The sequence below is a fragment of the Trichosurus vulpecula genome, chromosome 2 (genome assembly GCF_011100635.1).
Source record: "Trichosurus vulpecula isolate mTriVul1 chromosome 2, mTriVul1.pri, whole genome shotgun sequence".
NCBI lineage: Eukaryota > Metazoa > Chordata > Mammalia > Diprotodontia > Phalangeridae > Trichosurus > Trichosurus vulpecula.
The window spans coordinates 39489827-39505668 of NC_050574.1; the positions used below are offsets into that span (position 1 = coordinate 39489827).

At 39.2% G+C, this 15842-nt stretch overlaps 2 protein-coding genes across 2 annotated transcripts in view; both read right to left on the bottom strand.

Annotated features, from left to right (window-relative positions):
* LOC118839164 (zinc finger protein 850-like) overlaps nt 1–15842 on the bottom strand; it is a 154718-nt gene that overhangs the window by 73251 nt on the left and 65625 nt on the right. The window lies entirely within an intron of this gene.
* LOC118839803 (zinc finger protein 239-like) lies at nt 13741–15235 on the bottom strand. The gene has a single exon (XM_036747320.1). The coding sequence runs from the start codon at nt 15233–15235 to the stop codon at nt 14258–14260; it is 978 nt and encodes a 325-aa protein (XP_036603215.1). The 3' UTR covers nt 13741–14257.

A 15842-nucleotide genomic window follows, 5' to 3' on the forward strand; every position in this document is an offset into this window, starting at 1 on the left:
AGTGAATTCTTTCCCACATTGATGACATTTATAAAGTTTCTCTCCAGTATGAATTAGCTGATGTTGAATAAAGTATGAAGATTTACTGAATGCTTTCCCACATTCATTACATTTAAAAGGCTTTTCTTCAGTATGAATCATCTGATGTACATTAAGATCAGATTTCTGAATGAAGGCTTTCCCGCATACATTACACTTATATGGTTTCTCCCCTGTATGGATCCTCTGATGTCGTATAATGCTTGAGTTGTGAGTGAAGGCTTTTCCACATTCGGTACATTTATAAGGCTTCTCTCCAGAATGAATCTTTTCATGTTCAGTAAGGTGTGAGCATTGTCTGAAAGCTTTTCCACATTCCTTACATTTATAATATTTCTCTCTAGGAAGAATCTTATGATGTTTAGTTATTTTTCTCAAATCGCTTCCCTGCTGCCTCCTTTTCTGGCTGTCTTGTTTCCCCAAATCTGAAAATACGGAGTAGCAAAGATTGCCACCTTTGAGACTTTTTATTTTCATAACCTGGGATGATTGTTCTTCTGGAATATTCTCATTTGGAGCCACCTCTGTAGTTTCATTGCTAGTCTCCAAATCTGAAAGAGATTAATAAATCATGAATTTCTCCAGTTCTTCAATCGGGGAGAAAGGGGATGAGGTGATGCAACTGAAAATGGTTTCCAGTGACTGGAAGCACATGGTTTTGAGAACTCTCAAATATAGCTGGACACTCTGGAGAGACAGTGGAAAAGACAATGGAAGAAAAGTGAGGACTCATCAAAAGATTCTGAAGGGAGATTGATGTATGCATAAAAGGAGTACCATGGATGAGGATGAACAATCAAGGAAGAGTGAATTGTGGGATGTTCCCAAAATAGACTGTGATAGGATCACTCTGGCTAGCTTCTGATGAATAAGGTTTAATAAAATAGTTTAAGAGAAGAAATGGAGAAAAAAGAAAATATCAGGAAAGCAGGGATCTGGGGAAGTATCTGGAATCAAGACACAGGACACAACAACTGAAAGTTAAAAGACTAACATCACTAATAGAAAGGGCCTTGCCTCATTTCTCAAATATGTAAAGAAATGAGTCAAATTTATAAGAATACAAATCATGCCAAAATTGATAAATGGTCAAAGAATATGAACAGGAAGTTTTCAAATGAAGAATTCAAAGCTATCTATAGTCATATGAAAAAATTATCTAAATCACCATTGTTTAGAGAAATGCACATTAAAACAACTCTGAGGTACCACATCATACCAATCAGATTGCCTAATATGACAGAAAAGGAAAATAATAAATGCTGGAGGGAATGTGAGAAAATTGGGATACTAATGCACTGTTGGTGGAGTTGTGAACTGATCTACCCATTCTGGAGAACAATTTCAAACTACGCCCAAAGGGCTATAAAACTGTCCATGCCCTTTGATCCAGCAACACCACTACTAGGTCCATATCCCAAAGTGATCAAAAAAAGGGTGAAAGGGTCCCTTTGTACAAAAGTATTCATAGGCAGCTCTTTTTTGTAGTGACAAAGAATTGGAAATTGAGGGGATGTCCATCAATTGGGGAATGGCTGAACAAATTATGGTATATGACTGCGATGGAATAATTGTGTTATAAAAAATGATGATCAGATGGATTTCAGAAAAATCTGGAAAGACTTATATGAACTAACGCAAAGTGCAGAAAGCAGAAGCAGGAGAATATTATACATAGTAACAGCAATACTGTATGATGATCAAATGTGAATGACTTAGCTATTCCTCAGCAATACAACGATCCAAGACAATTCCAAAGGACTCATAATGAAAAATGCTATCTACCTACAGAGAAAGAACTAATGGCATCTGAATGCAGATCAAAGCTTACTAGTTTTCACTTTCTGTATTTTTTTCATGGTTTTTCTTCCTTTGAGTCTATGTCTTCTTTCACAACATGATCAATATGGTAATATGTTTCACATGATTGAACATGTATGACCTATATTAAATTGCTTACTAGCTCAGGGAGGAGGGAGATGAGGAAAAGAGAAAATTTAAAACTCAAAATTTTTAATAAATAAATGTTAAAAATTATCTTTACATGTAACTGGGGAAAATAAAATATTATTTCAAAAAATAGAAAAGGCCTTAGATTTGGCATGGGTTCAAATCTCAGTCCTATTATTTATTCTGTATTTTTGTTGTTGTTCAGTCATTTCAATCATATCTAATTTTTTGTGACCCTATTTGGGGTTTTCTTGGCAAAAGTTACTGGAGTGGCTTGCCATTTCCTTCTCCAGCTCATTCGACAGATGAGGAAACTGAGACAAACAGGGGTAAGTGATTTGCCCAGGGTCACACATGGCTACTAAGTGTCTGAGGCCAGGTTTGAACTTAGGAAGATGAGTTTTCCTGAGTCCAGGCCAAGCATTCTGTCCACTGTGCCACCTAGTTGCCCCACTCTGTATTTTACCTTGGACAAACCATTTGATCATCTTTGGTATGTTCCTTCATTTGCAAAATTAAGGGGATCAGACTAAAATATCTTAGTTTGCTTCTCTGTGGTTTTGACCCATAGGTTCTAGTAAATCGCAATAATATATCTGATGTGTATACATGTCTTTGACCTTTGCCATTGTGGCAACAATTAGGCTAGCAGCTGCTGTGGGGGTGAAAAACCAACACGAGCCCAACAACAAGAACGCTGCAAGCCCAGGTTCTTTGGATCTGCTTTACTAAGGAAAGCAATATTAAGAGGTTAACAATCTTACTTTAACCCAACATACAAATATCATTTACTCAGCTCAGGGGGGAAAAGCCAGCACCCTGACCTTCAGAGCAAATACAAACAGAGCAAATAAACACATATCAACAGACAGACTTCTGTCTGACAAAATCACAATATACAGTTACCAGAGAAGCATCAACATCAAAGCCAGGGAGCTCCTACCAACAGCTGGCCTAGACTCACGTACCACTCCTGCTGTGGCTCAGGGCGCCGAAAGAGAAACCCAACCTCTGTTTTTATATATATCTTGTTCAGGGTCAAAGGTGAGTCACACATGCAACTCACCCACGTGACCTAAAATCGTCACAAAAATGCAAGTTAAACCCACGTGATCTAAAAGCCTCTGATGTCACAAACATGTCACTCAAACCCATGTAAACTAGGCTTTCCCTTGAGGCAAGGAGGTCATCAAGGACTCCTAATTTAATCAAGGAAACAGAGGCCAAACTCTTCAAGGGCACTTGGTTGAATAAGTGCTAAGAGCCCATCTTGATTCCCAATACAGCCACATACTTTCCACACATCATGTTACTTCGTTATCAGGACATTCCTATCATGAAAGTAAAACAGGGCTTTTTATTCCTGTTCTACATATTGAGAGAGGTTAAGTGTCTTACCTGGAGTCATATAGTAAGAAATAATAGCTCACATTTATATGGTACTTTCAGGGCTACAAAGCATTTTCCACAGAATGTTTGTATGGTAGAGAGGTCACTATTATCACCCCTATTTCAAATACAACCTATGTCTGAACCTACTTTCTGCTCTTTCTTGTAGCTGCCTTCCAATTTTTTAAAAAATCTTTTTGAGCCAAATAAAAACAGAGGAATGGAGATAGGGTCCAGGAGAAATGTGGCACCAAAAGGGAGAACAAAAAACCCAAGGAGAAAAACAGGGAGAGAAGGAGAGGAAGGAGGGTAGAGGGAAGGAAGGAAAAAAGGAAGGAGTGGGGGAAGAAAAGAGAGACAGGAGGAAGAAAAGATATGGTGGATACAGAGAAGGTTTGAAAGAAGGGAGGAGGAGGGAGAGAATATAAATGGTCAGCAGTATGAAATGATGCAGAGATCAAGGATGAGGAATGAGAAAATCCCATTTGATTTGGTAATTAAGAGGTAACTTTGGAGGAGCAGTTTCAGGTGAGTGATGAATGGTTTAGAAGAATCACAGACTCACAGAATTTTACATCCAATTTGAGAAAGGGAAGGAACCTTAGTATCCAGTTAGTTCAATTCATACCCAAGAGGAAACTCTACTATAACATACCTAACAAGTGGTCATCTAGTCTCTGACTGATGACATCTTAGGAGGGATGGCCACCATTTCTCCAGGTATCCCATTCTACCCTTGGACACATCTAATTTTTAAAAAGTTTTTCCCCTGACCATCAAGCCTAAATTTTCTTCCCTGCCACTTCCACCCTTTGCTCCTAGTTCTGTCCTAAAGCTAAAAGAATAAATCTAATGCCTCTTCCAAAACAGATTTTAAATATTTAAAGACAGCTATCATATCTCCTTCCCTTTAATTTTCTCTCTTCAATTACATACTTCCTTGATTCCTTTAACCAATCCTCAATATGATATGGACTCAAGCCCTTTCCCCATGCTGGCTGCTCTCCACTAAATAATCTCCAGCCATTATTAATGTCCTTCTTAAAGTGTGATGCCCAGAACTGAACACAAATCCAGAAGAAGGCTGATACGGGCAGAGCACATTGCGACCATCATCCTATGCCTAGAAAAATTTTTTGAAGTCCACTAAAATTCCAATACGATTTTCAAAACAACTGCTGTCTAACCATGCCTCATGCACCTTTGATTTGTGAAGCTGATTTTTTGTTCACAAGTGAAATAATTTATATTTAACTTTACTGAATTCCCTCTTATTAGATTCAGCACTACACTATCTATCAAGTGTATAGACAAAATGCTACTCTATCAGGATCTTTTTGGATCATAGTTCTGTTACCAGAGGCAGTTAGTGGTGAAGTGGATAGAACTCTGAGTCTGGAATCAGGAAGACCTCAGTTTAAATCTGGCCTCAGATACTTACTACCTCTGTGACCCTGGGCAAGTCACTTAAACTGTTTGCCTCAGTTTCCTCAATTGTAAAATGGGAATAATAAATCGAACCCACCTCAAAGGGTTGTTGTGAGGATCAAATGAGGTGCTTAGCACAGTGCCTGGAACATAACAGGTTCCAAAAATTTGGGATGCATTTCCTCTCCTTTACCACAAAGTAAATAAAGGAATGTTCACTTGCCTTGAGGGTTTTCCAATATTTCCATCCCAGCAACCAATTAATTCCTCTTTGTTAGTACAGTGCCTAGCACATGGCTAGCAGTATATAAGTTACCTATTATTATCTAATCCTGCATTGAATTTCCTTTTGTTGGTTTCTATACTTTTTGAAGGAGGAAATTATCACTCAAGTCCAGCTACGTGGGTTTTGGCAGAGAGCAAAAATAAAAACCACTACCCCTACCATATCATGACTTTATACATGGTTTGTGATCTCTTTCCCACTCGTCTCTCTGTCCAGGTAATCTGCAGTCTATTCCAATGACAAAATTTCCTTCATTTCTCCCACCTTTGACCTTCATACAAATACATTTCTTCATATTTCCCCCCTTTAGTCATTGAACTTCTTTCATGAGTATAAGGTTAACTTTCACAGAATGATTTACGTGGAAGTGTGTTTTGTATGACTACACTTGTGTGGCCTGTATGAAATTGGTTGCCTTCTCAATGAGAGGGGGAGGGAGAGAATCTGGAACTCATTTTTTTAAAAATGTTTAAATTGTTTTTCTATATAATTGGGGAAAATAAAGTATTAAATAAAAAATGTAAAAAAAATGAGTATAGGGTTAAGCAATGGACGTGGGACTTATTTGACACAGAGGATTTCCAGATAAGAGAACTCCCTCTATCAACACAAGCCAGTACCTTCTTTGCAACTAACAGTCTGGAAAGAGCTGCCTTTAGCATGAAGCTGTTAATTGACTTGCCTGGGGACTCACAGAAACTTTGTGTAAGAGCCAGAACTTGAATCCATGTTTTCTTCTCTCCTAAGGCCAGCTCTCAATCCAACTTGCCACAGCACTACCACTTAAATACATCTCTTAATCATACAAAGCTTCCCACACATATACCTGTTTAACTCCACTGTTTCTTTTGAATAAGGTGCTCAAATGGTTTGAGGTTTCATCCCACCAAGTCGTAGGAGGGATTTGAACAGTTTTGGAATAAAAAAAGATCTTTGTTGCAAATTATAACACCTGAAATCTCTTTGTGAATGACAAAGTTACTTCTTGCTTCTTAGGGAACCATTTAATGTTATAAAGAAAGATCTTTAACTTAATTTTTAAAATAATGAGATAAGAGTAAAGAAATAGTTTCAAGGACATCAAAGAAATGGATTACCACGTTTGTTGTACACATCAGACCTACAAGACATTATGGTACAACAGCTAGTTTGCATATATTTTATGATTGTGGAGAATTAAAAAAATACTAGAAATCATGCAAACATTTGGAGACTTAGGTATGGTTTTTTTTTTAAAAAGGGCTATCGATTTGATGCGGGAATTTGGAGAATTTTGTCTTTTTGAGACAGGATGCTTTCATTTACATCACCTAAATTAAAGGAACCTGCAGAACTGGGTATCGGAACCTGAAGTTGGGTAGGGTGGTGTACTGGAAAGCTGCAATGTCTGAGCTGGGAGGTAAAATCAGTCAGCTAAGAGGCTTCAGGCTCCTGATTGGTTGCAAACGGACCAATGACGCTAGTGAAAATGATTGCTCTTCGCTGCCACCTAGAGTTCAAGAAAGACTTGCTGATCTCTGTTGCCACCTCCAGTGTGAGAGGGAAAAGCAGGGTTTGCAGCTGCTGTGGGTCCCCTGGGTGAGCCGAGTCAACCTTAAGAGCTGACCTGTGTTACTGTAAAGTCCGTTCTCATTGGACCAGGGAGAACCATTTAAGGAACATTCTGCATTCTGCTGCTCAAAGAAAACTGATGCTCACCTTAAGAGCTGACACTTTCACAACAATGACTACAACAAAGTAAAATGGAAAGAACCACAAAATAACCAAAAGTGAATCCTTCAAAATTACAAAGAAATGAACATGTTTCCAAATAAGCGATGAGAACACACCCCTACCCTACTATTCTGCAGATGTAGTAGCTCCACAGGAATGGTGCACGGCACACATTTTCAAACTTTTAGCAAAGTGTTGATCAATTTCACTAGTTTTTCCTCTTATTTTTTGTTTATCCGGATGAGCTCATTGGGACCACCACTCCACATGTAGAAGAAACTGTTGCTCTTCTCAAAGCAGTCTATGATAGCATTAGGTTGGGGGGGAGGCACACTGAATTATAATTAGAGGCATTTTGGTAAAGTAAAAATACATATGATATACATATAAATATATAAAAATATATAAGATATATATATATAAGAATATATAAAAGTTATTTTAAAAAATATTAGGTAACTAAGAATGAAAGTGGAGAAGTGATCTTAAAAGGTGGCACATAGCCAAGCTAGTGGCAAAACCAAGATATCCATCCAGGTCCTCTGACTTTTGGTATAGTTCTCTTGTCATTAGGATTATTGTTACTCTTACAGTTGTTGCTGTTCCTGCTCTATTGTTTCTACTTGTAGCAAGTTCTAAACTGAAGCTAAATTTGCATCGGCTGTGGTTCTGTTTTGATCAAATAATAATTGCTTCTATTTGGGTTTCTCAGTGATGACTTCAGTAAGAAAAGCTAACTTTATGCAATTAATCAACTTTGAGAAACATAGCATTTGGTCCTGGAAAATTATGTATATTAGATCCAAGTTCAGAATGTTTGAGAACTCATCTTTATGCAATGATATTTTTCTTAAAGATGAACTACAAAAGCTTTAACTAAAAGACTACCAGGCATTAGTACAAACAATTCTGGCTTTATGTAAATTCACATTACACAAATTCGAATTCTGAAGGAAATACGCATTCCAAAAAAAAAAAAAATCCTGTTAACTTTATAATACTCTGTACTGGCTCTGTCTCTCTCTTTCCCTCCTTCCCCGCCCTCCTGTCCCTTTGATAGTCACTCAGCAACTTCAAAGCCCCCCCACCCCCAACTCAAAACAAAGGCAACCTTCCAAGTGAAAACAGAGGAACAGATGCCAGGGAGACCCAACAGTAGGATCAGGGCTTGGTTTGAGACCTCCAGTGCTAAGGGAGTAGACCTTTGCCCCCATTTTGCCCACCTTCTGTCCTGTCTGGTCACCGTGTGTCTTTCCTCCACCTCTCTGCATTTGCATACAGTGCCTTTCCCCAATCCCCACCTGTCGTTCATTCTCTCCTGTCTGTGTCCAGGCCCTATGTTTCTGCCACTCTCATGTGTTCTGTCCAGGCCACCACGAGGCTGGCCCTGGCCCCCATGTGTCCTTAAACCAGGCCAGCCCCTCCCTCCACTGGCTGTCCCCTTTCTGCTTCTCTCCTCCCTCACATTTTAAAGCAAAACTGCATTATGTAAAAATTACTTTATGAAGGCATCTGCAGATGGGTCCACTAGCAAGAACTGTATGTAATTCGTGGTGATTTGGGAAGAGTAGGCCTATTGCCACCCAGCAGAAAAGTGGGCAGGGTGCTGGACTCCCTGTTAGGAAGTCAGGAAGACTTGAGTTCAAATCCGGATTCAGACATGTCCTAGCTGTGTTCCCTCAACAGAACTTTTAACTGCCTTAGTTTCTTCATCTGTAAAACAGCGATCATACAGCACCTCCCTCCCAGGGTAGTCAGGAGGCTACAATGAGAAGCACTTTAAAAACTTCAAAGTGCTACATAAATGCTAGCTATTATTTCCAACACATTACAATTTACAAACATTAATAACTTTATACCCCAAAATGTACAACAGGCTTATAAAAGTCTATCAATATTTTATATCTGCTATAGGATGAATAAAATTGTTAAGCAGAAACAGCAATGATGTGTATATACTGGCAAAGTCCTCAACTGATGTAGTCAATTGGCATATTACATAATTTTCCTATATTTTAAAATGTTGATTCTAGTCTATCTATCATTAATAGGTAAGTCTCATTTAGAATGACAATTTAAATCCAGAAACAGAGATGTCAATTTTTTATTTTGATTATGGGTCCATGCAAGAATCAATAAAGTTGCTTTAAAAAAAAAAAACTAAGACTTTTTGAAAACCTAAGGGTGATGGTTAAGTGAAAGAGTTTGTAACAATAATGTTCACATTAAAAGAGGATTTCCTTGACTAGGAGTGGAATGATCAACAGGCAAGCAGTGAGCAGAGAAGCAGTTCTGTGGGGTTAAGATCCCAGATGTTGAAACCTTTGGACTAGAGTTGTGAGTTCCCATAAACACAGGCATTTTCCTCCCTCCTGCACTTCACTGCCAGATTCTTGTGTGACCACTCTTCACCACAGATATCAAGTGCATGGCTGGGAGGGTGGAATGGGGGCTTATGTATGTATTCTGATGGGCTTTGTGTGGGCATTTGTTTTAACATAAGTATTTATGTTGTCATTTGCTTTGTGCCGCTGTTAATAATGTTATAATTAAGATCCAAAAATGCCTTTGTTGAGTGGCTGGCTATACGGACAGAAGGTGGAGTCTAGGGGAAATGTATTTCATCTCAACAAGGTTTACACCTGAGATGCTGAGTTTGAATGGAACCCTACGTTGGTACTGGTCTCTCCATTGGAACTTAGATATGTTGGTATGACGGTAAGCTGGAGTAAGTGAACCAAACCCAGAGAACAATGAGAGGCCTGGAGTATTCAAGTAGAAGACTATACATACAAGGAAAAAGAGGTTTGGGAAGTGACACCTGAACCACACTTTTCATCTAAAGTGGTTAAAAGAGGCATTTTACATACACATCTATATAAACACACACTCAAGCAGCTGGGTGCAGAACTACATTTCACCCAACAGGGAAACAGCAGGGAAAGGAGAGAAGTGACAAGAGAAAATAAAAGGGAGGATGGATTAAGAGAAAGATGAGCTCTAAGTTAAACGAAGTATAAGCACAGAAGCTGGAATATGAAGAAGGGCTGGGAGGGAGGGGGGAAAAGAACCTGTAACGGGGCTCTGGGCAATGGAAAGGGAAGGAAAGGCATGCAAGCAGAAGCAAGTTGCCTGACATGAACAGGCAATTTTCAGAGGAAAAGAATCCAAGATCCCAAAAGCCTCATAAAAAAAATCCTCCAAATTACTAATTAGAGAAATGAAAATTAAAGCGAGTGAGGTTCCACCTTACCTCCCACTTTTACAAATAGTACCTAAATGAACTGTTGGTGGATGGAGCTGTTCATTAGTCCAGCTATTCTGAAAAGCATTTTGGAACTCACCCCCCAAAATTACAAAACTGCTCATACTCTTTGAATCTAGTAGCACTAAGTTTACACTTCGAAGAGATCAAATAAAGAAGAAAAGGAGCCACATGTACAAAATATTTATAGCAGCTCATTTGGTAGTGGCAAAGAACTGGAAATTAAAGATGTGTTAACCAATTGGGAAATGGCTGAACAAATTATGGTATCTGGATGTGACAGAGTGCTGCTGTGCTGTTTTAAGTGTGCACTAGAGCTAGCTTGACCTGGTTCTCCAAAGCTGATTGTTAAAATTTCAGCATACGCATTTAACCCCTCAGAAATAAGCATATGTTACAAATCAGAAGTGATTTATTCTTTTGTTGGTTGTCTAGACTTAAATGACAGAGAAAATGGAAATCATGCAGATTAACCTTAAAAGTGTGTCACACACATATTTTTCTGAGAGCCAGTTGTTAAAACATTCACCAGCATACTCCTGGCTCAAAGAAATGATGAAGGAAATGGCTTCAGAGAAATTTGGGAAGATTTTTATCAACTTACATGGATTGAAGTGAGCAGAACTAGAACAATTTTGTACTTTATTGTAAAGACAAACAACTTTGAAAGACTTAACTCAGATTAAAACAATGACCACGCACAATTCCAGAGGCCTCCTGATGAAACACGCGACCCATCTCCTGACAGAGAGGGGAAGAACTGGGCAGGCACGGAAATGAACTCAGGATTCAGAATGAGACATCTACACACCACACTGGACATGGCCAATGCAGTAATTTGTCTTGCTTGACCATGCATATTTGTTACAACTATTTTTTAAATGGGGTTGGGAGACATGATTTTTATTCATTAAAAAAAAAAGAAAATTAAGTATAAAAAAGAAGCTATTCCTACGATCCAGGAAGAAAATGATGAGGGCTTGAGCTACGTGGTGGTCATTTAATTCCAGGTGAAGACAGAGGCTTGCTAGTGTCCTTGCACTCCTACCACTACCACCCCAGCACGTGCTTCTTAGGACTTTGGTTGGAAGCTTCCACCCTAAGAATCTAGATGCCTGAATAGAGGAATCTGAATAAGAGCGCTGGTTTAATACAAGTCTCAGAGGATATGACAAGTCCTTCAACCATTTAGCTGACTTCGTGCCAACGTCACTCTTACACTTCACCTGAAAGAGGTTTCAGGGCTGAGTGAAATGTACAACTAACACCCTGAGCCTGCTAAGCCATGAACAGCTCGTCTGAAACCCCACTTGCCTCCTAGCCCCGGTAGCAGAAAGGGGGCCGCACTTAGCAGAATCCATTGGCTGTCCTTTGCTGTGGCTGTGTATTAGGGGTTTATCAAACGTGCCCAGATCACCTAAGATGGAGGCACACACATGGGAGACCCTGGTTACCTGCTTCTGAAGGTCAGGAGAACTGATGCACATGGGGACATTCTGCAATGGTCAACCATGGGGGCTAAAAGGAGACTCCTTTCCTGGGCTGTGTAGTCAGAACTGAGTCTTTCAAACAACTTGACTAGATACAATCTCTCTCTTTCCAGCAGTCACATTAGGAGGGAGGATTCATCCACTGACAGCACAGTCGACATCAAGTGGGAGAGGGTCTGAGGTCCACCTCCCCACCCCTACCCCCACTTAAGTCATGTGGTCCTGAAATGAAAAGTAGGACAGGGTTTTGGTTTGGTTTGTTCTTTTCAGTTCCAGGCTCATGGAGGGGCATCTCTGACTCAGGAGTTCAAGCCATAAAGCTTCTGGAGCTTAGGATTCCAAAACAAATGTTGCAATCAGTCCAAGAGGGAAGCTCAGAGAAGCCAAGATCCCAGAACACCAGGCTAGGGGAGCTATGGTGTGAGTTCAGCAGTGACTGAAATGGTGTAGAGAGTTTGTTTGTTCTTGATGTATCTTTGAGGTAAATAATCCTTTATAAAAACTGATTTGATATAAGTTGCTAAATGGCGCTAGGGTGCTAGCCACTCACCTCCTAAAAAGGGTGAGAATACAGTAGGGGGGGGGGGGGGTCTCAATCCAATGGTAGAGAAGAGACCTATGCAAATCCCTTAAGGCTTTAGAGAAAGCTGGGTGGGGTTAGGGAGGGGAGTAAAACCATGTTACATAAGTAAAATTTCCTTTTCTTACCTGTCAGAATTTCCATAAGCATTTCATTTTGTTCTAGTCTTGAACTGAGACACCAGACCGGCTCTATCAGCTCTGGCTTCCAATACAGGACAGAAGGCCTGCCTTGCTGTACTAAATTCCCAATTGAGAAGAAATAGCCTAAATTTGTAATGAACCTAATTAGTATAATGTCCTGACTTTCTTCAGTTCTATTCAGCAGCATACTAGAAAGAATAAAGGAGTTACATGGTGGGAGCAATCTAGGGTTAGGCTTTGACATACTGTGATGGTCATCAGGGCAAGAGATTTAAGGGAAGAAGATTATGGGAAACTGAAGTGGTTCCCCAAAGGTTTGAGACTGGGAAGAGAAAAGCGAGGCCAGTGCAAGTATGAGGGCTTATAGATGAGTAGAGAGGTGAAGGGACTGGAGGTCACTGTCAGAATGAAGCATAAGACCCAAGGGGTCATCAGGCAAAGAGAAAAACAGGATGATAAAGTATTTTGATCAGAATATCAAATTATGGAGTCCATGAATACAGAAGATTAAGATAAATTTCACTTGCTGGTCAATAAGAAAATATCAGAAGTCAAATTACATTTATTGAGTAAAACGATAAATGTTGATGGTTTGAATTCCATCATTAAATGAAAAGGTTACATAATTGGTCAAGATTCAAAAAACAATATTGTTACATTATAATTGTACTGAGGAAATGGCTTTAATAGCTTAAAACCGCACTAAAATTTTTGTAATACTGTGTGTGCGTGCGTGTGTGTGTGTGTGTGTGTGTGTGTGTGTGTGTGTACAGACAATATAATAATTTACAGAGGGCTATGTGCCAAGCATTGCGCTAAGTGCTGGGGATACAGATAAAAAAGAAACCAATTTCTGCTCAGAGTGTGAAACTTATTTGGAAGGGGTGGAGGGGAAATAATCCATAGAGAAGTTCTCTCTATGTCTTGGAAACCAAATTCTTATTTGAGAAACCTGATATGAAGATATTTTCCTCACTCAACTACTTCCCTTATCCTAGACGCATTCATTCACTGATCATTTATCAATTCCACAATCCCATTCCTACTGGTGGTAGGAAGTCTCTGTGGCGAAGACATCCAAATGTATGCTAGAAAATCCTAGGCTTCAAGACTGGCCCTACAGCTGAACAGTGAGGACCTCTGGGCCTTTCCATCCTCCTTGAACCTCAATTCTTCTACATGGATTGTTTTCCCCAAATAAGCTTCAAGCTACTTAAATAGAGACTGGCTTCTTTTTCTATTGTATCCCCTGCATTCAGCAAAGTACTTGGCATGTAATCAGCCCTCTATAAATGCCTTTGTAAGTATTCATTCCCTTACGAATCAGTTGTTATTGAAAAAGTATGAGAAATTACTGAACACTTTCCCATATTTCATACATTTATAAAATGATTTTCTAGTAAAAATCCTCTGATGGTTAATGCGAAATGAGGTTTTCCCACATAAACTGCATTTATAAGATTCTACCCAGTATGAATCTTTTGATGTCTAATAAAGGCTCAGTTCTCAGTAAACTGCTTTGTGTTTATGAGTATTCTTTCCAGTATGAATCCTCAGAAGTATAAGCCCTGGACTCTGAGTGAATGCTTTCCCAAATTATTTACATTTGTGAGCTTCCCCTCTAATATGCTGCAGCTCACATTCAATAAGGATTTCCCTTCATCATGAATTCTCTGATGCAGAAAAAAGTCAAGAGCTGGGAGATGCCTTGCCACAGTCATCACACTTGTAAGGCTTCTCTCCTGTATGTATCCTCTTATGTACAACTGAAACTCTCAACGAAGGAATTTCCACACTTGTTGGATTAATAAGTCTTCTTTCCAATATGACTCCCCTGGTGCTTGATGAGATCTGACCTTTGAATGAAGGCATTCCCACATTCATTATATTTATAAGGCTTCTATCCAATATAATATAGCTAATGTTTAATAACAGTTGAATTCTGAATGAAGAGTTTCCTATATTCATTCTATTTTAGGGCTTTTCTCCAGTATGGACCTTCTGGTGTAGAATAAGGCTTGAATTTCGAGTGAAGGCTTTCCCACATTCATTACATTTAAAAGGTTTCTCTCCAGTATGTATCCTCTGATGTTGATGCAGGTAGGAGTTTCGAGTGAATGTTTTTCCACACTCAATACATGTATAAGGCTTCTCTCCAGTATGAATCCTCTGGTGTACAATAAGAGTAGAACTTTCAATGAAGGCTTTCCCACATTCACTACATTTATAAGGCTTCTCTCCAGTATGAATTCTCTGGTGCTTAACAAGGTCTGATCTCTGAATGAATGTTTTCCCACATTCATTACATGTAAAAGGCTTCTCTCCAGTATGACTCCTCTGATGAACAATAAGGGTTGAACTCAGAATGAAGGATTTCCCACATTCATTGCATTTATATGGCTTCTCCTCAGTATTAACATTCTGGTGTACAATAAGATCTGAGCTCTGAATGAAAGACTTCCCACAATCATTACATTTATAAGGCTTCTCTCCAGTATGAATCCTCTGATGTAAAATAAGGTTTGAGCTCTGAATGAAAGCTTTCCCACAGTCATCACATTTATACGGCTTTTCTCCAGTGTGAATCCTTTGATGTACCGTAAGGACTGAGTTGCGAGTAAATGCTTTCCCACATTCATTGCACTTATAAGGTTTCTCTCCAGTATGAATTCTCTGGTGTACAATGAGGCTTGAATTGTGAGTAAATCTTTGCCCACATTCATTACATTTATAACTTCTGTCTCCAGTGTAAATCTTCTGACGTTTAATAATTTTTCTCACATCACTCTCCTGTTTTGCCTGCTGCCTCTTTTTATGGCTTTCACTTTCCCTACAGTTCCCCAAAGTGGAGTGGCACCGTTTGCCCCCTCTGAGTTTTTCTACTTTTACCCCTTGGAATGACTGTTCTCCTGGAAAGTTCTCTTTTGGGGTTGCATCTGTGGTCTCAGTCATAGCTTCCAAGTCTGAAAGAGATTAAGAAAAATGGTGAATTCCCTCATTCTCTGAGCTAGGAAAAAAAAAATTAAAATGGGATAATGCAACTGAAAATGGTGCTCAGAGACAGAATGAACATAATGTTGAGCATTCTGAAATATGTCCTGACACTCTGGAAAGATAATGTTCAGGCCACGGTGTGGCATCTAAAGAAGTGGGAAAGGAATAGATGAATGTGTGTTGAATACAGAGGGGTGTGTGTGTGTGTGTGTGTGTGTGTGTGTGTGTGTATGGTTTCATCTTACCCTCTGTATTCAACACATACCATAAATCATAAAAATAACAGGTGTTGTATTATATTTTTATTTATTTTGTTGAACATTTCCCAACTACTTTTTAACCTAAGTTGGGCTGCACTCAGAAGTTCTGTAGCCACTTGCAACCCAAAGTTTGACACCTTTAATCCAGAAGAATGGAATGTGAAGTTTTCATAAAAAAAGATTAGGATGGCATCCGTATTCTGTTATGAGACTTAACAAAATAATTAAAGGACAAAGGATGGAGAAAAGAGAAGACATGTGAAAAAAGAGCCTGGACTGGGGATACTTTCTGGAATCAGGACACA